This window comes from Manis pentadactyla, chromosome 12 (genome assembly GCF_030020395.1).
Source record: "Manis pentadactyla isolate mManPen7 chromosome 12, mManPen7.hap1, whole genome shotgun sequence".
Taxonomy (NCBI): Eukaryota; Metazoa; Chordata; class Mammalia; order Pholidota; family Manidae; genus Manis; species Manis pentadactyla.
Genome location: NC_080030.1, coordinates 15,200,586 through 15,224,296, shown reverse-complemented (window position 1 = coordinate 15,224,296; position 23,711 = coordinate 15,200,586). Strand labels below are relative to the sequence as shown.

Genomic DNA, 23,711 nt, shown 5'->3' with positions numbered 1-23,711 from the left:
TTTCCATACCTTTGCGAAGAGATTATTTCTTACGGAAACTCTGCAAATCAGGTATTATTACAACCAGTTTTTAGTTGAGGAATCACAGAAAGAATCAATAAACCACATGCTCAATGTTACCCAATTAAAATGCTGCCAAGGCAGGGTGTGAATACAGGTCTATTTGTCTTCAAAACCTAAAAGCTGAATAAGTATATTTGTAAACACATACTTTACAACTGAATTGTCAATGAGGCCTTTATCCCCTAACGTAACCAGGGCTGGCCTAGAACCCTGTTTGGGCACTATGGAGTGCAGAGAAATGAAGTATGCTGTTCAAATATCTTATGTTTGAGCTCTTTTGCTTGATCAAACCTTATGTCTTGAGCAAAGATACTTAAGGCCTTTTTTTACTACTCCATTTATTTATGTAACATTTACACTGTTACTATTACACACAGTCACAGGTGATACAATAGCAAACAAAACACAATAATTCTGAAGCAACATGGGCATTATAATCACTTGAGAGAACTGTAAATAAAATATAACACAAAAGGTAGCAGTATATACTATATATAAAAATGCAGTATGTTGCACAGATATGAAGGTACACACACATATTTACTATAGCAAATGAGGACTAGTTATGTGGTAGTGCAGAAGCAGAAAAGTAAAAGAACTGTTTCAGATAACACTAGAAACCCGCAGCTGGTGTGGTATATACATTTATATATTTATAAATACCATCAACTACCAGAGAAGAAAAAAATCAGTATCAATGGGCTAGCCATTGGCTTAAAGTTTGGAAAGAGAACAGCACGAAGGTTTAGAAAGAAAAATGAAAATAGGACAAAATCAACAATATTTTTAAAAATTAATGAACAGAATCAGAAAAACTAACGTGTCCTTTGAAACTAATGGAATCAACAAACCACCTTGGCAATTTTCTTTCAGAACAGAGCACAAAAATAGCTATAAGAATGAGTCATAGACTGAGACCCCCTGCGCTGTATTGTGAGCAGCATGGTCCACCAGAAAATCTAAAAAAACAAAACAAAAAAAGAATGAGTCATAGTGACAGATATTGGGGGGAGAACAAAAAAATTGAGGAAATAGATATGAAAATGTATGAATTTCTAGAAAAGTCCACCGTTTCAGCAATGATCTACAGTAAATACAAAACCTGATTGCACCCAGGGATTAAAGAAAGAAATCCTTAGTTTACAAATGGCCCACAAAGGAAACAGAAGTTACAAACTTTTTTACAGACAAGGTCACCCAAATAATTAATAAGAGATTCATAATTCCAGAGGGGGAGTAGGCGGAGGGGCTGTTTTCGAGAGTATTTCCAAGAACAGAAAAGTACAGCTCAAAGAAAAAAAAAAGGTATGAAAGATCTCATTCATACACGTAAGTGCCAAATAATATAACAAATATTAGTATAATCGAGAAATGAAAAATGAGGATTATAATCACAAACCAAAATCATTCCATCCTAGCATTCCTCAATGAATTCCTAAAAATGGAATCATGGATTAACATAATTAATCACATTAACAGGCAATGATCTTACGACTCATCCCCCTTAGACCCAAGACAGTGACTGATCTATATCAACATCCACTGGTGATAATTTAACCCACCAGGAACTAGAGAATAGGCTTTAATTAGAAAAAATACATATTATCTACAAACACCTAAAACAAACAACCAATTTAATTGTGAAATGGTAGAATAAATTGCCTCTGGGTTCAGGAACACGGATGCAAATTACATGCTACTCTACATTGAACTGGAGGTCCTGGCAAAGTGCACTAGGAAAATAAAAAGAAATGCAGTGTACAAGTAATTAAAAGAAAGAAGACGCTGAAAGCGGCAGATGATCACACTTGCGGTGTGAAATTGGGAAAAAAAATCTACAGATACATGATTAAAATGGAAAGCTACATTGGAAGAGGAGGAGGGTTACAAAGACAGTAAGTAATCAGTGCACTTTCCTGTACCTGAATACAATGTAGCAAACGGATGCCCACAGGAAAACTCACAGGTTAAAAAGTATCTCTTGCGCCAAGAGGCGAGAGATGGGGATGGAGTTGAGGGAAATGTCACCCTGGGCTCTCCCGACGCGCCGAAAGCCACAAACCAGCGCAGGGGCGCTCGTCCCCCAGGACCCCAATGGCAGGGATGCCTTTCCTTTCTGGAAAGAGAGCAAAGGACGCTTTGGGAAGCCTATTCAATACGAGGGTGGTTGGCAGGCTCACCTCGACCGCCCAGAGCTCCCGATGCCGGGAGTTTGGGACGGGCCGCGGCCGCCTCTTTCAGAGGAAGGGCAGCGACCGGGGGAGTGCCGGGGCACGGACACCAGCAGGGAGCAGCGGCCACTGTCCGAGCGGCCGCCCCTGAGCGGCCAAGCCCAAGGCCAATCTCTCCCAGTTCCCATAGACTAGAGCTGGGCCAGACTGAGTGCAGCAAGAAGCGGAAAGAGAAGGAAATTTACCTCAAACCCGAAACGTCCCGCCAGGAGAAAAGGCCGCTGGCTAGCGCATGCGCAGAAAAGCTCCCCCTGCTTCCGGTTTCTGTACTGAGCACAGTGTAAGGGGCGGGGCCTCGGGGGCTAGGAACTGAGGGTTAAGTGAGGCTACGGGCCAGGTAGCGGTCGCTTCCATCCTTGAAGTGGAGCAGAAATGCTACTTTCTTCCTGCCAGGGGACGCGGTTGGGCCCTAGGGCTGCATCAACGCAGAAACATGGGTTGGACGCAGCTGGAATGGGACCAGGTCAGTAGGGGAGGGAACCCTTGGTTAACTAGGCCTGGGGGCGGGGCGGGAGCTAAACCTGGCCTGGGGGCGTAGCTTCGTTGAATATTCATTATAGGCTGAACTTAGGGCGGCAGGACCAAGTCGAGGGGCGGGACTTGTGAAAATTCCTGGGGAGCTAAGGTTGAAGAGTCTAGTGGCTGGGCTGAGCGGGCCAGGAGTGGGGTTAGGGTTAGGGCCTTCCATCCAGGATGCTCATCAATTGCACTTATGCCTACCTTTCTCCAAGTGCTATACACAGGACACCATACTTATAATTCTAAGCCTAAACCTATGCATGAGAGCTCCCTTCTAAGTCCTTTCATTAGACCTTCAGTTTTCCCTTTCATTGTTTTATTGATTACTGCTCATGTAAGGGAAGGCAATTATTTATGCCATTTGCCTGGAAACCGTGATGACTTCTGATAGTTGTCAGTTCGTTATTTTGGACTTTAAATATCAATAAAAGTTTCTGTTTTTATTTTTTTCTTGTTCTAAAGTTTAATATTTTTTTCTTGTTCTAATGGTCATTTATTTTTCTTGTTTGTGCAGGGTCTCTCAAACTGTTAGCAAGTCAGAAAGAAATCATTCTGTTGGTTATTAATGATTATCAAGGTGAGACAGGGCAGGGACATGGGACAAGCATCATGATTGAGTTTTGCTGCCTATGATGAAAAATGCTGAGATATAAATAGCATAGTAAGAACAGGAGAGACTCAATCCTAAGGCTAACATTCCATTTTAAAAACCAGGGAGTTAGAAGGTAAGATTCCTGATGTATTTTATGGTAATCAGCCGATAACTGACCTTATCTTAAGGCAGGGTGAGCAGTCCTAACTGATATGTTTCCAGTGCTTGCGGTGTATGGAGAAGAACAGTATCAATAGATTCCTTGTGTTAAGTTTATCTTACAGAATGTCTAGAGGACTGACTGTGGATGGTGACATTATATCTCTCACTGGAGAGAGACATCTTCAGACTACATGTCAAGTCTACTCCCCAAGCCCCGTCCCATCCTTTGCCTCATTCTTGAAAGCCTTAAAAGAATCAATCCTAAGCCCTTGAGTGTGCCTCCTCTCTGAGGTTGCCTGCACTACCCTTTCTTCAAATGTGTACTTTTTGCCTTAACTAAAGCCTTCTCACTGTTCAACTTACTGCGATTGTCTCTGCACTGTTCCAGTGATAAATGTCTTTGTCATTTTGCTATTTCATTCCATTTTGTAGGCTTAAGCACAAGTCTTCACACACTCTTTCCTACTTCAGGCAAGTAGGGAGAGGCTGCTGAGATCTCTGCTTGGGCTTGCAAGTTCCTGTCATCTGGGTGACCGGGACAGGACTGCAGCTGTGTTATCATGCTCTTTTTTTAGCTTGCCTGAAAATCTCCCTTCTTTGCCTTTGGGAAATTCTCAGAACATAATCTCACCCCATCCAGCACTCTGCAGCTCCTCCAAATCCTGGGGTGATAGGGGCTTAGTTCCCATGCCATGCAGATTAAGCAGACACTGGACACGAGATGACCCTGGCTTTAGGAGTTGGCAAGAGATTTATCCTATGCCAAGCAGGAGTTCAATGAACTTTCCTTTTCTCCCGCTGTTCTTCCTTGCTCTCTGCTTCCTGGATAGCTGCTGCCTTTCACTGCTACTCTCACTTGAATGAATTCCTTCCTTACCTACACTCGACTGACCCGTTGGAGAATTCTCTCCATCAGAATCAAGACCCCTCCCTCACCCCGGGTTGAGGTTTCACATAGTGCACAGGGAGAGACCTCTCCAGACGCAGCTACCCAACAACAAAGGATCCTCAATAAGCTATTTGCTGTGGGCTGTGGCCTTTATCAAATTAATAAAGACCCTTCTAAAATCTGGCTTATGATGACATAAATTTTTGATCAATGTTAACAAATTTATACATCTATTAGGTTGATTATATGATTTTGCTCCTTTATATCTGTAGAAAATATTTAATTTTCTATGGCCCAGTGAGTCTATTTTCTTTTAATGGCTTCTGGGTTGTCTAGTTTGCTTTTAAGTCTTTTGAAATTCTAGAGTATAAAAATACATTCCTAATTTTCTTCCAAATTTTATTTTTACAATTTCTTAATATTTACTCCTCCAGAAATATATTTTGGTATGTAATATAAGATACAGGTCTGTTCCATTAATTAGCCAGATGGGCTCTGTGATTTGGCCTCTAGCTTGTTTATATCTTCACTTCAGGTTGAGACCCATGAACTCAAAACCCCAATGGTGCCAAACTCAGATTTTTACACATCCAATTATTTTTAAAATAGCCCAAACAAGCATATTTTTTAGCCATTTAGAGCCTGCCTGTTTTGTGTACCCCGTGAAACCTCACTTAGCGTTTGTTGAACATTAATAAAATAGTGATTATAAGACCCAAAGCTGATATGGCTATTCAGAGCTCTCTGACCCAGACTCCACAACGCTGCTAAGTAACCTCAGTATTGGAATGGACCCCCTCAGTCAACCTCATGAAGTAAGGTGCCTGGGGAAGGAGATCAGCGGCTTGGCTGGGTTCCCCCAACGCCCCTACAAAATCTCATTGCCTTAATGGGTGACATTCAAAATAACATGGGTAAAGTGGTCTGAAATTGTAGATTTGGCTAACATGTTCTATTCAGTAAAAGTTTCACAGGAGAGAGAGGCATTCCTCACCTATTGAGACAGGGACCGTGGTTATAGTTAGGGTAGGATGAGGGCCTCCGGAAAAAACAAAGCAAGATATTTACAGCCAAAGCAATGTAACAATGTGAAGTCCCTTATCAAAACTCTGTTCAGCATTATGCAAAGTCAAGGTCACACTAATTCTCTAGGGTAAAGATAACAGACTAGGAATATAGACGTCTTCAGTGAGATCAGTTAAAGGTCAAAAAGGCCAGAAGCAACTTGGCCTGGAATGTTTGAGTGTTCTGCAAGGGTATCTCAGCATAACCTGTGACTTCACTGTAAAGAGCCCTAGCAAACAGACAACCCAGCCCACCTTGAGGGCAGTGCAGGTGGTACAAGTCCACACCCTAAGCCTTCAATTCCCAAAAATCCTCAACTGCCTATAAATCCCCTAGACAACGCACCACCCTGGGCTCTCTTGTCCCCTCCTGGCATGAGCCAGGAGCTCTTTCCTCTCACTTTATTTCTGAATCAAAGCCTCTGCCCTGACTCTCCTACCTTGGGTGTTTGCTAAATTCGTTCTTTGACTCCGCAAACAAGAACCCCGGCATCACTATCACCTGTTATTTGCTCCACCAAGGGTAAGTGTGGAACAAACTTTGACCTGCTCCCGATACCCAGGAAGCAGAGCTAATCACATCGGACTAGACAGAAAAGGCCATTTGGGCGGTACCCCAGAGACAATCAGATCCCTGTGGGAGGTCATGGCAGAGTTAACCTTTGACCAACTCAAGGCTAATCTCGAGAACTCTCCTACTCAGGGTCTCCCAAATTAGGTTTTCTTTTTCTGTCGAACCATCCTGAGAAGGATGGTCAAGCTCTTGCAATTTTAACTCAGAAACATAATGGAAATCACAGACCCATTGGGCATTATCACAGACCCACTGTCGCATCCCAATAGCTAGCTAAAGAATTTCCCCCTTACTTGAGGACAGTATCCTCGGCTGCACAGTTAACAGAAGCTATCTCATCTTTAAACTTAGGTTCTCCTATTCACATTCGGTATAGTGTCAGCGGCCCCAGACAGTGATGCTGTAGCATTTGCTCTCTCTTGCCTCAACTGCATTCTGCGGCTCCCGTCACAGGTAAAGAGAATCACAGAGAGGAGGCTGAACTAGACCGAAAACACTGAATCACATACAGTGAACTCGACGCTGCTCTATGAAAAAGTCAAGCTCAGCTCTGCAGTGACTATTCATGATCTCCCTGGGGAAAGTGCAGCAACAGTCATACAATGAAGAGTTTGACTCATTCAAGGAGGCACCAACATTTGAGAGCAGTTGTTATTCACCTAAGACCACAATAGGTACAGGCTGTAAAGTAAGGCAAACCGTCGCGTTGGTCCTGGACCGCAGCCCCTTTTTCGGGGCCGGACTCTAGGAGCCACTTCCCAGGCCCCGCCCCTTATCGCTATACCGTAAGTGCGCCTGCGCGTTTGCGTATGCACGTGCGCGGGGCGGTGGCCATCTGAGGTACGCGCTGCAGCCTGCGGCTGAAGTTAAGTATTTCTCTCCGGCGTCCGCCCTCGGTACGGCCTCGCAGGAGGCGAGAGACCCCGACAAGGCGCGCAGCCTCAAAGGGCTCTCGCCTAGCGCACATCCCTATCCGCCGCAGCCTCCAGCACGCGCTCCGGGGTGCCGGCTCTTCATCAGCCGGGGTCGCGACGGCCGCGGCGGGAGGAGGCGCGTCGGCCTGGCTTTTTCTCCTCCCGCAGTGCTCCCCCTTTCAGAAGCCTCCGAAGCAGCCTTTGGGGCTTTCCTCCAGAAGCAAGAGCGTCTCCGTCGTTCTTGTCGCCAAGACTCTGGCTCCTGGCCCCGCGTCCCCAGCAGCAGGGCAGCCCCGTCGGTCCCGGTGAGCACTCGGTGGCGTTGCATGTAAGGCCGCGGGTGTCGGTTCGGAAGACTGGTAAGTTCGATTCCGGTGGAGAGGAACCCTTGCGGGTTGTTGGGGAGCTTTGTGTCTAATACGAATAAGTGCATGAGCGAGTGACTTCATAGAAATAGTAAATTAACATCAGAGGCCTGGAAAGCCCCAACGCTTCGAAATACGAGCGTCCCTGGGAAGGAAGCCGATGCAGGCCGCTTTCTGTTAGTAGCGGATGTTGGAATCAGATTTACCATAAATAAGTAGAGTTTCTGACCGGTGGATTTTTCCTCCTCCACGTATTCGTTTTGAAGTTCTTATATAAAGAAAATCTGTAGCGCCATATAAAACGAGCAGCCATGAATCTTGCATTTGATTTATTAATTGTTAAGATTTTTTTGTCTGTATATGTATTGTTATAATGAACCGTTTAGTGGTTCATTGCAAGACATTCACGTCACCCTTTAATTTTTTTATTTAATTGATGGGCGGTATTGTATTGGTTTCAAGTGTACAGCGTAGCGGTTGGACGATTAGAGGCACTAGGAAATGGTCACCCCATAAGTGTAGCTACCATCTGTCACCATATGGTTATTAAAATGTTACCATATTCCCTTATTTCATCCCCATGACTTATTTTATAATTGGAAGTTTGTACCTCTTTATCCCTGTCCCCATACTTGCTAAATTTTCATTGGAAATTCTCGACCTGTGTTTCGCATTTATAAAAAAGGAAATAAAATGAAGAATTCAGTTCCTCAGTGGCTTTAGACAGTTTCATGTGGCTACCAAGTTAGAAACTTGAAAATTCCCTAGGTGGTGCTGTGTATATTGTATCCTATCAGGAGACGCAAAATGTTTGTTAGAGATGAGAAGTATTTAGTCACAGTGTTTCTGTCTTGTATAGTCAGTTTTCTTTGTGGTGATCTGTGGATGATATTTGACATCTGTCCCCTAACAGCCTTTTACCTAATGGTTTTAGCGCCACTTCCTGATCGTAGCCTTGACCTGTTTTTACATTGAGGGCTTACAAAATGGTGTTTTTTCTAATTCTGTCATTCCTTTCCATTTTTTAGCTGGAGGTCTAAAGAGGGTACGGTGAAGAGGGGACAAAATTGGAATGTTTCAGTCTCACAGAATTTCAAACAGCCAATTTCTGATTTCTAGTCTCTGACCTTAAAAGAATAAAGTTCCTCAGTGAATAAAAAAGCACTAGTAATTCTGTTATATTTGCTTAGGTGCTAACCCAAGAGGCAGGAGAGGCTCAGGAAAAAACAAAAGTTGATTTCTTCTCATGGTTTAGGGAAAGGAGGCAAAGCATGCGACACACGGTCATATGGAAAAACAGGATGGTCAGGAGACCGCAGGGTCAGGAGTGAGGGGAAGGTTTAGGCTGCTGCCATTATTGGAGTTTCCACAGGAAAGGCAAGGCAGGGCAGAGGAAACATCCAGGAGTGGCTGGTTTGAGTAATTATGGCAGCTTTGGGCTGAAGGGTGGTGTCTAGTTCATGGCCTGCTAGCTGTCCCTGGAATGGTTAAGGCGGAGGAATATTGCCTTCTAGGGTGTATGGATCAGATGGAGATGGTATGGCTCTGGATTGCTTAGTTTGCATATCCGTCATACTCCTCACTGAGTCCTGTGCTGTATTTAAGAGTAGGCTATGCCCAAGGGACAGTCTCTCCCCAGTCCGAAAGGTTTTTTTAGATGTCAAAACATAAAGGGAAAAAAAGAATCGGTGTGTGCACATGTACATACAATACAGTTGATACTCTGTTTTAATGTCATAGTAAGGAAGCTTTGGGATGATGATAGTGGAGACTTTAAGACAGTGGGGCATAAGCTGCCCTAACCAACACACAAAACATTATGATAGGAAGGAGAAACTCAAGTGGAAGTACAAGGAGTCCTTGTAAGCCAACCCATAAATATCCTGTTTATATGGCCCTAGTCAAGAAAATGAATCTGAATTATTTTTTATTTCCTTAACAATGTTGTAGTGAAGTTGTAAAGTGTGTGAGAAATGTGCTCGGATCAAGGTGGCACATCTGGCAGTTGTGTTGTTACGGTAGAGCTGCTGAGTTAGTAAAGCGTATGTGAAGGTTATTGGCATTGTGTATAACCAAGGGGAAGGAGTGATTGTGGTCCCAGGTAGAAAGACATGATGGAAAGTTAGAGGGGTTAGTGGGAGAGAGCATCAGGGAGTGGGTGGTCCTCTCCCAAGGGCGTCAGGGGTTGACTAATGTGAGGCAGAACCCTCCTGGGGAAAGCATAATCTCTACTAATTTCTTTTAAGTTGAAACTTCATGTTTTTAGAGCAGTTTTAGGTTCACAGCAAAGCTGACAGAATGTATGGAGAATTCCCTTATGACCCCTTTTTTCTCCCACCCATTATCAACATCTCCCACCAGAGTGATACATTTGTAACAACTTATGAGCCAAGACTGACATAGTCATAATCAGTTGAAGTCCACAGCTCACACTGTGGTTCATTCTTGGTGGTGTATACTCTGTGGGTTTAAGTAAATGTATGATGATACATATCCTTCCTTGTGGTATCATAGAGAGTATTTTCCCTGCACCAGAAATCCTCTGTTTTCTGCCTGCTCTCCCTCACACCCCCAGCCCCTAGCAACCACTGGTCTTTTTACTGTCCCCATAGTTTTGCCTTTTCCAGAGTATTACATAGTTGGAACCATATAGTCCATTAATTTTTGGACTGCTACGAATACTAGTAACCTCTACCAGATTTCCCTGTAGGCATGGGAGTATAAGGTATGTGTTTTGGCAAAGATCAAGGAATATGCCTGCATCATGGGCTAAGCAGACAGGGAGCTCAGAATCATGATAGAATTCCCTAATATTAAAGGAAGAAAAGCAAAAAATGTCCTGTGTCAAATTTGTGCCTTAGGAGAAGCAGTCCATGGGGTAGAGGTTGTAGTGTCAGGGTGAAGTCATCTCCAACAGCAAGATCTTGGTCTGGGAGTATGTCATTTGGGGTGACATCATCCCCACCAGTGAGCTCCTGGGCCAAGATGATGTTGATGAGATGAGTGCCCCTTTTAAGTGGGTACTCCCTCAGTTGATGTGGATCTCAGCATGTGCCAGGTTTGGCTGAAACAGTGGCTCATTTGAAGGGTTTTGCCTCTGGATTGTAAACCAGGGAAAGCACCAGACCAGTTATAAGTCCACAGTTCCTGGAATGATGTGCAGCTATACTTGTCAGAGTGTTTTGTTTTTATTTTTTTGATGGAAGGTTACGTTCAAATGAATCCCATATCAGATGAACAGCTGCTTGGTCTTTGGGACAATCTATGGTTAAAAGGTCCCAGGAGAGTATGCCCACTCCATCTGGCCTCCAACCCTAATGGGATGGGACAAGATAAAAAAATTTAGTTAAGACCTGGGACAAAACAGAGACACGAGGGGTTGTTGAAGTGGAGTCTGAAAAGTTGTTCAGGAGACCATATGTATCTCCATTAAACCAGTTATCTGGGACCCATCCGGTACATGAAAGTTCTGTTGAATGTCTTTTCCAAAAGCCCATCATTGTGTGTTCTAACTAGTGAAATACATGTCCTGGTTACTACCAGTAAAGCCTTTAACTCCAAAGGGAATAAGGAGTATCCTGGCAAGGCCTTGCATTGTGGTCTTGGTTAAATGTAGAGGCATTTGATTTTGATTTTATATTTTGAATATCTGTGAGGCAAGAGATTGCCAGAGTTCTATAACCTGAAGGGGACAATTTTTAGGTAATGGCTCAGTAGTTATAATAAATGTGAAGAAGGGACCATTTGTTGGCCAGGGCATCCATTGCTCGGATGACTGACATTTGGCCAAGTGTGTTGTTTCTGCGGTTCCATCCTTTATTAGGGACATCGTGGCCAATGGATGGAAAGCAGCAGCATGCTATCAGGCTCATCATGTCTGATGGTTAGCTGTACTATTTGTATAGCTGCCTCATTGCTTCTCATTGCTCTTCACTCAGTTAATCCCAGGGGGCTTCCTACATGGTCAAGGGCCTGGAGGAGAGGTGACACCCTCCAGCACCTTGGTATCTGGAAAAAGACTGAACACAGGGGAGGCCACCTCTCCTGCAGGTGGGATGTAGGGAAGGGCCCAGGTTTGGTTCCATCCTCTTAAGGAAACCTCAGTGGTCATCCTGACTTTGTGGGTTCTTGATCACAGGCTCAGGGCTTGTGAAAACCTCTGTTTTAAGGAGAGGCCGGTATGTAGACAGCGATTAATGTTTTAGGATGTATAACATGAGGCTGAGTGGGGCAGTTTCTTGAAGTAGAAGCCCTTGAGCAATGAATGGCCATCACAGGTGGTCTGGAGATTACAGGAGTTCCTGAGAAGGGGTTGCCAATGTCTTTACAGTGAAGGAATCTCTGAGGACACTAATGGGAGTGTCTGTTGATTTTAATTAGAAAGTAAAATTAGTATGTGAGCCATATGTTGACACCAGAGCCCTAAAAGGACTATAAGGTGTTGGATTTAAGTGTCCTTCACAAGCATGTCGAATGAATCTCATGGAAGAGGATGTGATCAATGTAGTATCTTACCTGTGCTCCTGAAGGAAAGTGGGTGCAGTTAAGATCTTGTTTACAAAGACTGTGCAGTGGCAAAGCTGTTGAGGTGTACCCTATGGGTAGCCTGGAAAAGGTGTGTTAAGTCCCTTCAAATATGAGGGCAAATTGCAGCTGAGAGGCTTTTGAAATAGGCATGGAACAGAACATGTTATCTAGATCTGTAAGAGCAAAATTTTTATGGTTATTGACTGAATGGAGTCCATGATTTTAATAATACTGGATACTGAGTAGGTGTGAGGGCCCTAGTGGGTGGAACTCCAGTGTTCAGATTATAGTGATCGCCATGAGGCACCTTTTATTTTTTCTAGGTTTAGGAAGAGGCAAAACTCGACTGTCAAATGGAGAAGCACTGGGGAATAATCACCCCTTTATTAATTAGGTTTTATATAATTTTAAATCCTTGAAGGCTGTGTTGTAGATTTTAACTGGGGTAACATTTTAAGACAATCTGTAAGTGCTAAAGACTTAATTATTTTATTCATTATGTTGGACTATCTGTGTCCAATAGATATTTTAGGTCAGGGAGTACCATAACGGAAATTTAGGCAAGGTGTTAAGGAAAAAAAAGTATTCAATGACACTTCTTAAAGGTGGTAAGGATCACTTCAGGACCACTGAGATAGGTATAGAGACCACTACAATGGGATTTTACAGTGTAGGAGAGAGATTGGACTCAATTCCAAATACAGCATGCACTTTTTAAGCCAAGGAGCAGGGTGGAGTTAATGGATGTAAAATTGCTAAGAGGAAACATCAAGGGTAAGGGGAGTTCTAGCTAACCCCACCTAATGGGATTTTTACTGAAGACAGGCCAGGTAATCTGACATCACCTGGGAGATGGTGAAGTATGAGGGCCCTGATCAAATATTGAGGGTGACCATATATCAAGGGTTCTAGTTAAACTGACTTAGCATGGTTCTTGCTAAACCTGGATATTATAAGGAAGTGCAGAAATGGGACAGGATGTTGAATGAAAGATGCTAGATACAAACTAATGCATACCATATGATTTTATTATATGAGTCCAAAAGCAAGCAAAATTATAGTGTTAGAAATCAGAAGAGTGCTTCCATTGGGAGAAGAGAGGAGTAACGATTTAGATGAGGCATAATGAGGGCTTCCTGGATGAGAAATTCATGATAATGCACTGTATACTTAATAATTCTGCACTTGTCTGAATATATAATTCAATAAAATATTTTAAAAATAAACTCAGCTATAATTTCCAAATGTAAGGGATCAACAAAATGAAAATAAGGCATACATAAGAAAGGAATAAAATTAAAGGCAAAATTTAATGTAAAAAAAGGTAGAACTGATGAATGATACTAAAAGGTGAACTTTTAAGAAATAATAAAATAGGTAAATTTCAGTTAAGTCGGATTTAGCACTCTCGGCACTCCATACATACATTTATTCCCCTGGTAGGTCCTAGGGGAGGGGTCAGACCTCTTGAATGTTTCTAAGCTTATACCCTATTGAAGTAGACCAGAATTTAAAGTGTATTCTGAGTTTATTTTGTGAAACATAGAATTATTATAATACTTTGGATCAGAAGTTGAATATCACTTTTTAGGCAAGCCAGGTACAGTTTTCAAAATAGTCTTCTGAAATAGTTGTTTTCCAATTCTGTCTTTATCTAATTTCCAGAACCAGTCCTGAGTTTGTGAAGAAGAGAGTGTGGCGGGGGTGTGGGGGGGGAGGTTGGGGGAGGTGGAGAGCATGCTACTACTTACTATTCATCTACTTTTTTCCATAGTACTTACCACCAGCTAATATAATACAACTTCAGGTGTTTATTTTTCTGTTTAGCCCTTTAGAATGTGAGATAGCTAAGGTATGAGCATTTTCTGTATAGTTCACTGCTTTCTCCTCAGTGCCCAATGTATTATGTAGCAAAGAGAAGGCCTGTCAAAAATAATGGCATGAGTGAAGGCATAAGGCAGTGTAAGGACTTGGAAGAAGGCAACTGGGCCTAAATAGCTTTGCTGGCAGGAGGAGCTCAAAAATACCAGAATCCAGTGAGTTATTTGTGTTGGGGGTCCTCAAGACCACCTGCAGCTCAGTGATTCACTAAGACTCACAGGACTCGTGCTGTTAAACCCCACAGTTATAGTTGAGTACAACAAAAGGATACAGATTAGAATTAGCAAAGGGAAAAGTTACATGGGACCCATTCCAGGACAGACCAGGCCCCCAGTGCAATCACATGGCACTGCGCCAACCAAGGAAGCTCACCTGACTCACTAGTCTGGTTGGTTGGGCTGTTTTAATAAAAATGCTACAGACATTTTTAACATTAATAAACAACAGAAATTTCTCACTGTTCTGGAACCTGGGAAGACCAAGATCAAAGTGCAAGCAGACTGAGTGCCTGGTGAGGACCTGCTTTCTGGTAAATAGATGGTAGTTGTCTTGCTGTGTCCTCATAATGGCAAAAGGGGCAAGGGAGCTCTTGGGGGTCTCCGTTATGAGGGCACTAATCTGTCTGAGGGCTCTGCCACATGACCTAATCCCTGTCAAAGGTTTTGCCTCCAAATACCATCACTTTGGGGATTAGGTTTCAATGTGTAACGGGCACATACATTCAGTCTACAACAACTGATCTTCGGTGTAGTTTTTCTTGGGGTGGTGGTCATGTAGGCATGTGGGACCTGCATGACTGACTTCAGCCACTCAGGCCCCAGCCTGAGTTCAAACCGTTAGAACATTGCCCAAAGCTTCAGGCATATAAAAACATGTTTACCATAAATCACATTGTTAGCATAAACTGTCTTGTCACAGTGGTACTGTGTGGCCCAGGCTCTCAGACCTGTAAAAATGCTCTCACCGGGCACGATAATCCATGGACTCAGGTTATTTACCATGAGAGTAGGTCCTAAAGACAGGCCTTTCTCAGAAAATTTCTGGATTTGAACAACCCAGACCTGCTGAGTTAATCATGTCCTGCATACCACTTCATGATGGTTTTCTAGTCCTATTGGAGAATAATAGGAGTTCAGGATTTTGAGACAACGTAACCTGCATGCATACTCTGGCTCACTTCTTAACTGGTGATCTTGAGCCAATCACTCAACTCTTGAGTGACAAAATTAATAGCTTATGTTGATAGCTGTATGAGCTACCGCTGTCTGGCACATAGTAGGTACTCAGTAAATGGTGATGGTTGTTGTTTATATTCATGTGGCACGCCACTCTGCAGTTTCTAATGATTTTAACATAATACTTCATCTTCTGCAGAGAGATGCCTAGTGAATAGTGCCTGCTGACAGGTAAGTAACACCTGTTTCTTAAGGTTGGTGATATGAGACAAGACTTCCACTACTACTTAAGGAATTGGGACCGACCTGCCTGCTAGGTTCAGATACTTGTCTTGAAGAGACTTCAGGAACAAGTGTGCGAGCAGATTTACCATAAGACTTCCAGGATGCCGGCCATTGACCTTTCACCTTGTGGTGAGTCCTTGCTGATGATGCTTTCAGAGACCCTGCTTTAACTGGTTCTGAACAGCAGTCCTGCTTCTAGGCTGTCTAAGAGAAGGCTTAAGTATATAAGAATGTCCTGTTGTCTAAATCCTGGGGTTTGGAAAGGAGGGATAAGTATTTGAATTGTGTGGGAAATGTTCTTTTTGATCAGATGGTGAGTCTTACTGTTGGTGGGGGGAGGGAAACAGTTTTACCTCCCTGGACTTTTAATTTCTTTATCTGTTAAATGGGATTATTAAACTCATCCTCCTGTTTATCATAGCCCACAACCCATTTTCTAACTTCAGGTGAGACAGGCTGATTGGGCATTTTATGAAGCTGTGTGTGTGTGAGTGTGAATTTAGAATCAGTGTGGAGTGGCTTGCAGACTTTTGAGTATGGAAACTGGGCAGTCTGGGGACTCAGGTTTTATTTCTTTTCCTCAAGGTCATATTTCTCAAGATTTTTTCTGTCTTTACAAAGAGAAATCAGAGGGGGAAAGAATTCTGACTGAATGTCTGACAAGTTATTCTCAGGTAAGTAGAAAATTTGTTCTTTTCTAAAAGCCTGAGCTTTTTCCTACCAGGTAGGCACACTTGCTTCTAGTGGAGCAGAGCTTCTTTATGCAAACAGAGCCTTCTTAGGGACTAACTCCTCAGTTAACTTCCTCAGGTCTGAGGGCCTCTCTGTGGGAAATGATGCTGTTATCCCAGTATTTGCTAATTTAATCCCGCTCTCATCCATGCTGACAGTGTGCTCTCATTTTGCTGTGGTAGATGGTAAAGAGTGGACATGTGCTTCTCAGTATTTTTGCTGTTGCCTGAGGAATGATTCTTCATTTTCCAGTATTTACTGTGTCTATAATGTGTCCAGGACTATGGTAAATCTTGTCAATAAAGAAAAATAAGACCATAGGGGTCACAATCTGGTTGGGTTAGAGACATTCAATCAGGTGAAAGGCTCTTAAACTTACATGACTGGATGACATCACCAGTGAATATGTCCAGGTAGAGAGGAGAAGGAATGTGAGGACTGTCAAGGCCTGGGGGGCAATGACAGGAGACCATGGAACCCTGTCTAGACTTTGGGTTTCCCTTCCTCTTTCTCTAGTGAACATTGGTTGGTAGAGATGGCAATTGCCTGATGCCAGGATATTTGTGATCATTTAGGACCCAGTATCTTTTGAGGATGTGGTTGTGGGATTCACCCAGGAGGAGTGGGTTTTGCTTGGTCCAACTCAGAGAAACTTCTACAGAAATACAATACTGGAGAACTTTAAGAATCTGGTTCAGCAGATAATGCTGATACCTCTTCCTTTATTTTTTTCTGGAACAAATACTTCTTAAGTGACTGTATGCTAGGCTCTGTGCTGATTAGTGGCAACACAATGATAACGAGCAACATTTCTGCTCTCATAGACCTACCGTGAAATGACTTCTCTTGAAAATGGTCTGTTCATTCTACTGGCTTCATTTTCTCTGGGTAAAAGGCTGAGGACTTGAAAAATGTGTTTATAAGCTTGATTCCGGGTTTCAGGAGAAAGATTGGCAACCCTTTTGGTGCACAATGAGTGTGTGTGTGTTTGCATTTTAGTTTCATTTGAAAGTTCACTGGTTTGAAAGTTGGCATAAATACTCTATTTCTCAAGGATACCTGGGAGTATTTGGTATCCCTGAAGAGCAGAATCTTGGCCCCTGGTTTATGTGTTTGTCATCTCTTGCATGTTCTTACATGAAGCATTGTCTCTGAGAGCAGGACATCAGCTATGGAGACTTGGTCTGGTCTTTTCAGGAAGAGCAAAGAGCTGAGGACAGTGGGAAGAGTTCTCCAAAGTGAGGGGATTCTTTATGAAAAACAGCCATAGTCCATGAGAGCTGCAGTCCACTTGGAAATGTTAAACAGGAAGCTTTTGAGGATCTCCCCCCACTGTCCTTGTTTTCTTGTATAGATTAAGGGCAGAGTTCTTCAGAAGGCTTTTTCACACTGATTATGCTCACAAGTTTTTCCTAATGTAAGTTCTCCTGTGAGTCTTACAGCATAAGTGTTCACTTAAGGCTTCTTCACAATGACTAAAATTAAACAATTCCTCTTCAGCATGGCTTCTATCAGTAAAAAGAGTGAGGTTCCTTGGGCATCTCAAATTTCCTTTGTCTTTAACTTTTCCTCTACCTTCTGAAATTTCCTAAACCTGATAGTAAGATCTATCCATTTCTTCTTTAAATTTTACAGTTGCATTTGTTCTTTACCCATTTCCTTTCAACTTTGTTTTCCTGATTATGCTGCTTTCTTATGTTCACTGTCAGTCTGAATGTTTATAGAATCATTTTCTTAATAAATCACTTAACAATTTGACCGTAATACCTTATCATTGTCACTCATAATATAGCAAAACTTATCAATCTTTGTATTTTCATTTATTTTTAATATATTTTAATCAGTGTTTGAAAGTAAGTTCAACATTTGAAACACATTGGCCTTCATTTTTAATTTTCCTTCCATTATTTATTTCTCTAAGAACTTAATTTTTTATCTTATTTCAGGTTGGGAGATTTGTCTTAATACCAAATGGTCAGCACCTCAGCAGAATGCTTTGCAGGGGGAAACATCCAGTGTGGTAGAAATGGTAAGATTCACAAAGTATAATTCCTTGCCTTCCACACTAGTGGACGATTAGAAATTCCGTAAGATAGAAAAGCAGCACAGTAACTGTGACACATTGAGACTAGTGTTAATCACCCAGAATGAAGCTGTTTCTCACAGACTCTCTGAATTTGGCAAACACTGAACACCCCTCACAATGTATTTTTTCACATAGTGTTCACTCAAATATTCCCATATATGTAATTCAGATAAAATTTTTGATGAAATTCTGTCTTGGTCAGTTATCAGCTAAACACTGTACAGGAATCCCAGTGAAAGTAAAGAGTGCAACAGAACTTTCAGTAGAGTGGTCACTTCATTCTACTTGGAAGCACTCAGGTTTGAATCCATGCATTGCAGTAAAAACGGAAGAAAAAAACCAGCAAAAATTTTCAATCATCTTGATTTTTTTCCCGTATAGTACGGCAATTCAAAGCAGAGGGAATAATCTCTGAATGTGTAAAGCTGGAAAACTTGTGTAAGTCATCATTGATCTCGTCATCAACAGGACAGAAGCCATGTTGAAGAGGAATTGTTTAATTTTAGTCATTGTGAAGAAGCCTTAAGTGAACACTTATGCTGTAAGACCCCCAGGAGAACTTAGATTAGGAAGAAACTTGTGAGTATAATCAGTGTGGAAAAGCCTTCTGAAGAACTCTGCCCTTAATCTATACAAGAAAACCCATACTGGAGAAAAACCTAAGTGTAATCGATGCCAAACAGCCTTTGGCCAAAATCCATATTTGGTTCAAGAGAAATCCTATAAATAAATGCATTGACTGAGAAATGCTTACCTTCTTCCTCACACCTTAGAGAGTTAAGAATTTATGGTGGAGAGAGGCCATATGCTTTTAAGGAGTTTGGAAAATTTTTCCTCATTCTGCAAGCATTTTTGTATATGTGCAAACTCATAGTAGATAAAACCTAATGAATGTAAAAACTGAAAGAAACCTGTACGTGATCTTCATATCTCACCCAGCATTTAAGAACTCAGAGATTAATGCCCTTGGAATGTAAAAAATTTGAGAAATCATTTCCTTATTCCCCAGATCTTGTTAAACATAAGATTTCATACTAGATAGAAACACTGTAAGGAGTGTAACAAAGAGTGTGTTTCTCAAAACTTAATTCTCACATGCAAGTTCACACTGAAGGAAAACTGTGTAAGTTCAATGAATGTGAGAAATCCTTCACTGAGTCTTCAGGTCTTCTAAGACACAAGAACTCACTGGAGAAAAGCTTTACGAATGCAAAGAATGGAAAAGCTTTTACTAGTCCCTCACACCTTGCTATACATATGAGAACTCACACTGGTGAGACGCCTTATCAGTATAAGGAATGTGGGAAAGCCCTTAGTAATTGATTTTCCTTTAAAAGTCATCTGCAAACCCACCCTGTAGTAAAACCCTGTAATTTTAAGCAGTTTGGGAAAGGCTTTATCCAATTTTTGTTTCTTCAGCGTTTAAGGATTTACAGTGTAGAAAGACCTTTGAAGGTAAGGAATATGGGAAAGCATTTAGATACTCCTCAAACCTTAGTCAACATAAAAAACACATACTGGAGAGAAGCCATATGGACATAAAATAGGTGGGAGTGCCTTCACTATTTCTTCAGGCTTAGAGTATACATGAGAACTCACACTGGTGAGAGGCCTTATCAGTGTAAGGAATATGGAAAGGCTTTACTTGATTCATGTATTTTGTTCAGCATGTAAGAACTCATAGTGGGGAGAAGTCATATATAAAGGGGATGTGGGGAAACCTTTAGTAATTTTTCATGCCTTAATGAATTCATACTGGAGAGAAGCTTATGCTTGCTTGCTTGTAAAGAATGTAGGAAAGCCTTCAGTACTTTCTCACATTTACTGAACATGCACTAATTGTTAGTGGAGGTAACCTTATTGTAAGGAATGCGGGAAACCTTTAGTTCTGCCTTATACTTTAATACTCAGCTGTGTTTCACAGGTGTGAAAAATCTTGTGAATGTAAAAAATGCAGGTATTTTTTTAGTTTTTATCCTCCACATTGGGAAAGTATGAAAGCACATACTATAAGAGATCCCATGAAGGAAAGGGTATAGGAAAGCTTTTGATTATTCTTTGTCATTAGGAAACATTAAAGAACTATAAATTATAAATGTAAGGAATGTGGAAAAGACTATGTTAATTTATTGTACATGTAAAAAGTCATGGGATAAATTCTAATGAATACAGAAACAATGTTTTCAGTAAATTTCATGTATATATTTTATAAATACTAAGTTGTTTTTTTTATGAAAAACCTGCTACAGAAACACTGTGAAACAAAACCTAAACATGTAAAGGATTTGGGAAGGTTTTGGAGTACAAATCTTGATTTGCTGCATATGAGAAAATTAATACTGGAAAAGAAAACCAAGTAAATTTTTATTTAAATGAGTTGGCTTTCTGTGTGTCTTTTTTCACACTAGACCCATAGTTCTAAAGATTAATGATGTCAAGCATGTTGTGCTTGTCATCCATGTATCTATGGTAAAGAATATGTTCAAATAACTTTTCTTGTTTTTTTAGAATCTGATCTGAGTTACTGAGTTAGGTGTTCTTAATAGATTTATTGAGGTGTAATTGCCATGCAGTGTACTGCAAGTATTTTAAGTGTACAGGTTAACCTTTGATACACACATCCATGAAACCATCATTTTCTTATATACCAGGAATGAACAGAGTTTGAAACCAAAAACAATACCATTTACATTAGCAAAACAAAACTTGTACACTATTTGTATGAGGAAAAATATTAAACTGATGAATGAAATCAAAGAACTAAATGGAGAAATAATTAATGTTCATGTGTAGATTCAAGATTGTCAAGATGTCAGATCTTCCCAACTTGACCAATCAAATCAAAATCCTAGCAACTTATTTTGTGGATATTGACAAATTGATTCTAATGTTTATATAGAGAAGAGAAAGATCCAGAATAGCCAACATAATATTGAAAGAGGACAAAGTTGGAGGACTGACACTACCTGCCTTCGAGACTAACTGTGAAGCTACATTAATCAAGACAGTGTGGTATTGGTGAAATAGACGAATAGATTGATGGAACAGAACAGGGCTCAGAAATAGACCCATATAAGTATAGTCAACTGATCACTGGCCATGGAATAGAGAGAATTCTTGTCAATAAATGGTGCTGGAACAACTGGGCATCCACATGCAAAAGAACGAATCTAGATACAGACTTTATACTCTTCACAGAAACTCAAAACTTGTTACAGACCCAAGTGGAAAATACACAACTCTAATACTGCTAGAGGGAATGGCAGAACCTAGATGGCCTTAGGTGTGGCAAGACCTTTTTAAATATAACACCTAAGGCACAATCCTTATAAAAAGTTTGAAAAACTGGACTTTATTAAAATTAAGAAACTTTGGCTCTACAAGATATTGTCAAGAGAGTGAGAAGACAAGCATAGATTGATAAAGGACTGTTATCCAAAACGTACAAAGAACTCTTAAAACTCAATAATAAGAAAATAAATAGCTGATTAAAAATGGGCCAAATCAAACTAGAAATACCATTTGACCCAGGAATTCCACTCCTAGGAATTTACCCTAAGAATGCAGCACTCCATTTTGAAAAAGACAGATGCACCCCCATGTTTATCGCTGCACTATTTACAATAGCCAAGAAATGGAAGCAACCTAAATGTCCATCAGTAGATGAATGGATAAAGAAGATGTGGTACATATACACAATGGAATATTACTCAGCCATAAGAAAAAAACAGATCCTACCATTCGCAACAACATGGATGGAGCTAGAGGGTATTATGCTCAGTGAAATAAGCCAGGCAGAGAAAGACAAGTACCAAATGATTTCACTGATATGTGGAGTATAAGAACAAAAGAAAACTGAAGGAACAAAACAGCAGCAGAATCACAGAACCCAAGAATGGACTAATAGTTACCAAAGGGAAGGACTGGGGAGGACGGGTGGGAAGGGAGGGATAAGGGCGGGGAAAAAGAAAGGGCATTACGATTAGCATGTATAGTGTGTGGGGGGCACGGGGAGGGCTGTGCAACGCAGAGAAGTAGTGATTTTACAGCATCTTACTACGCAGATGGACAGTGACTGTGAAGGGGTATGTGGGGAGGACTTGGTGAAAGGGGGAGCCTAGGAAACATAATCTTCTTCATGTAATTGTAGATTAATGATAACAAAAAAAAAAAAAAATGGGCCAAAGACCCTAACAGACATCTCACCAAAGAAGATAGATGGCAAAGAAGCGTGTGAAAATCATATTCATTGCTGGTGGAAATACGAAATTGTACAGCCACTTTGGAATGTTTGGCAGTTTCTTTAAAAATTAAATATACTCTTAGTAAATGATTCAGTATTCATGCAGCTTGTTGTTCTGCCCAAAGAAGTTGAAAACTTAGGTCCACTCACATAACAGCACATGCATGATTTTTACGTTCCTTGTTTCATTTTACATACGAATGTTGGTAGCAGCCTCTTCATAACTACCAAAACATGAAAGCAGCCAAGGTATTCTTCAGGAGATGAATGGATAAAGGAATATCCAGATAGGCCATTAAAAGACGTGAAGGAACCTTAAATACATACTACTTAGTGAAAGAAGCCAGTCTGGAAAGGTCACATGCTGTATGATTCCAACTCTGACATTCTGGAAAAGAGAAAATGGTGTGAGTGGTTGCAGGGTGGCGGGGGGAGTGATGAACTGGTGGCCAGGCAAGGCACAGACGATTTTTATGGTAGTGAAAATACCCTGTATTACACTATAATGGTGGATATGTCATTGTATGTTTGTCCAAACTGTAGAATGTACACCACCTAGAGTGAACACTAATGGACTGGGTGATTGTGATGTGTCATTGCAGGCTCATCAGTTGTAACAAATGCACTATTCTGGTGAGATGTTGATAATGAGAGGCATTGTGGGGTAGGGGTATATGAGAAATCTCTGCCTTCCTCGCAGTTTCACTGAACCTAAAAGTGCTCTTTTAAAAAGTCTAAGAAAATGAATAGAGACCTTCGAACCCCCAAGCTGTGGGCAGAGAGGAAGGTGAATAACATCTGTAAAACACTCAGTTGAAAATATGGTCTACTCTGAGACAGCAAGTATGATTCAGGTGGCAGAACTCCAGTCATTCCTATGGAGCAGTAGTTGCTTAAGGAACCAGCATCAAGAAAAAAAATTAATGACATGTTACAGATCATAAGGCAGGCTTTCATCAGGACCATCAGAGTAGGGCTAAGGGGCCACTGCAACGGGATTTTGCAGTGGGGGAAAGAGATTGAGCTCAAATCCAAATATAGCATGGGCAAGTGAGAATTTATAACCAAAGAGCAGGGTGGTTAGTGATGGAAAATTAAGAGGAAGCATCTGGGTAAGGGGGATTCTGGCTGACCAGAGTAACAGGATTATTGCTGAAGACAGGCCAGATGATCAGAAATTACCTGCAGGATGTGGAAGATGAAAGAGCTGAATAGATACCATGAGTGATCAAATACAGAGGATGGGAAACTTGCTAAACTGAGAGTTCTTGCTAAAAGTGGATTTTATAAGGAAGTGTACGGATGGAACTGAGAATTTTCAGGAGAGTGACTAAAGTTTGGTCAAGAAGAGATTCATTATCACATCGCATTTTTTTGTTGTTATTTGGAAAATAGACAAGGGGAGAAGG

General features: G+C 41.3%; 2 protein-coding genes across 5 annotated transcripts in view; one reads left to right on the top strand and one right to left on the bottom strand.

The window, feature by feature from the left end:
• ZNF699 (zinc finger protein 699) overlaps positions 1 to 2,541 on the bottom strand; it is a 33,286-nt gene extending 30,745 nt beyond the window's left edge. The window contains exons 1-2 of one of the 3 annotated variants that reach the window (XM_036903821.2): positions 2,480 to 2,502; positions 918 to 1,022 (exon numbers count right to left, since the gene is read on the bottom strand). The gene's annotated coding sequence lies outside the window, so the exon portion shown is untranslated. Of the gene's footprint in view, positions 1 to 917; positions 1,023 to 2,479 lie in introns of all 3 variants that reach the window. The other 2 variants (XM_036903811.2, XM_036903801.2) reach the window with 2 other exon arrangements.
• Positions 2,542 to 2,588: 47 nt separating this feature from the next.
• LOC118921785 (zinc finger protein 177-like) overlaps positions 2,589 to 23,711 on the top strand; it is a 35,709-nt gene continuing 14,586 nt past the window's right edge. The window contains exons 1-6 of one of the 2 annotated variants that reach the window (XM_057490097.1): positions 2,589 to 2,757; positions 3,328 to 3,390; positions 6,548 to 7,367; positions 15,211 to 15,370; positions 15,827 to 15,915; positions 17,920 to 18,002. In XM_057490097.1, coding sequence (XP_057346080.1) covers positions 17,945 to 18,002 — 58 coding nt within the window. In that variant the 5' untranslated portion in view covers positions 2,589 to 2,757; positions 3,328 to 3,390; positions 6,548 to 7,367; ... (1 more) ...; positions 15,827 to 15,915; positions 17,920 to 17,944. Of the gene's footprint in view, positions 2,758 to 3,327; positions 3,391 to 6,547; positions 7,368 to 15,155; positions 15,371 to 15,826; positions 15,916 to 17,919; positions 18,003 to 23,711 lie in introns of both variants that reach the window. The other variant, XM_057490096.1, reaches the window with a different exon arrangement.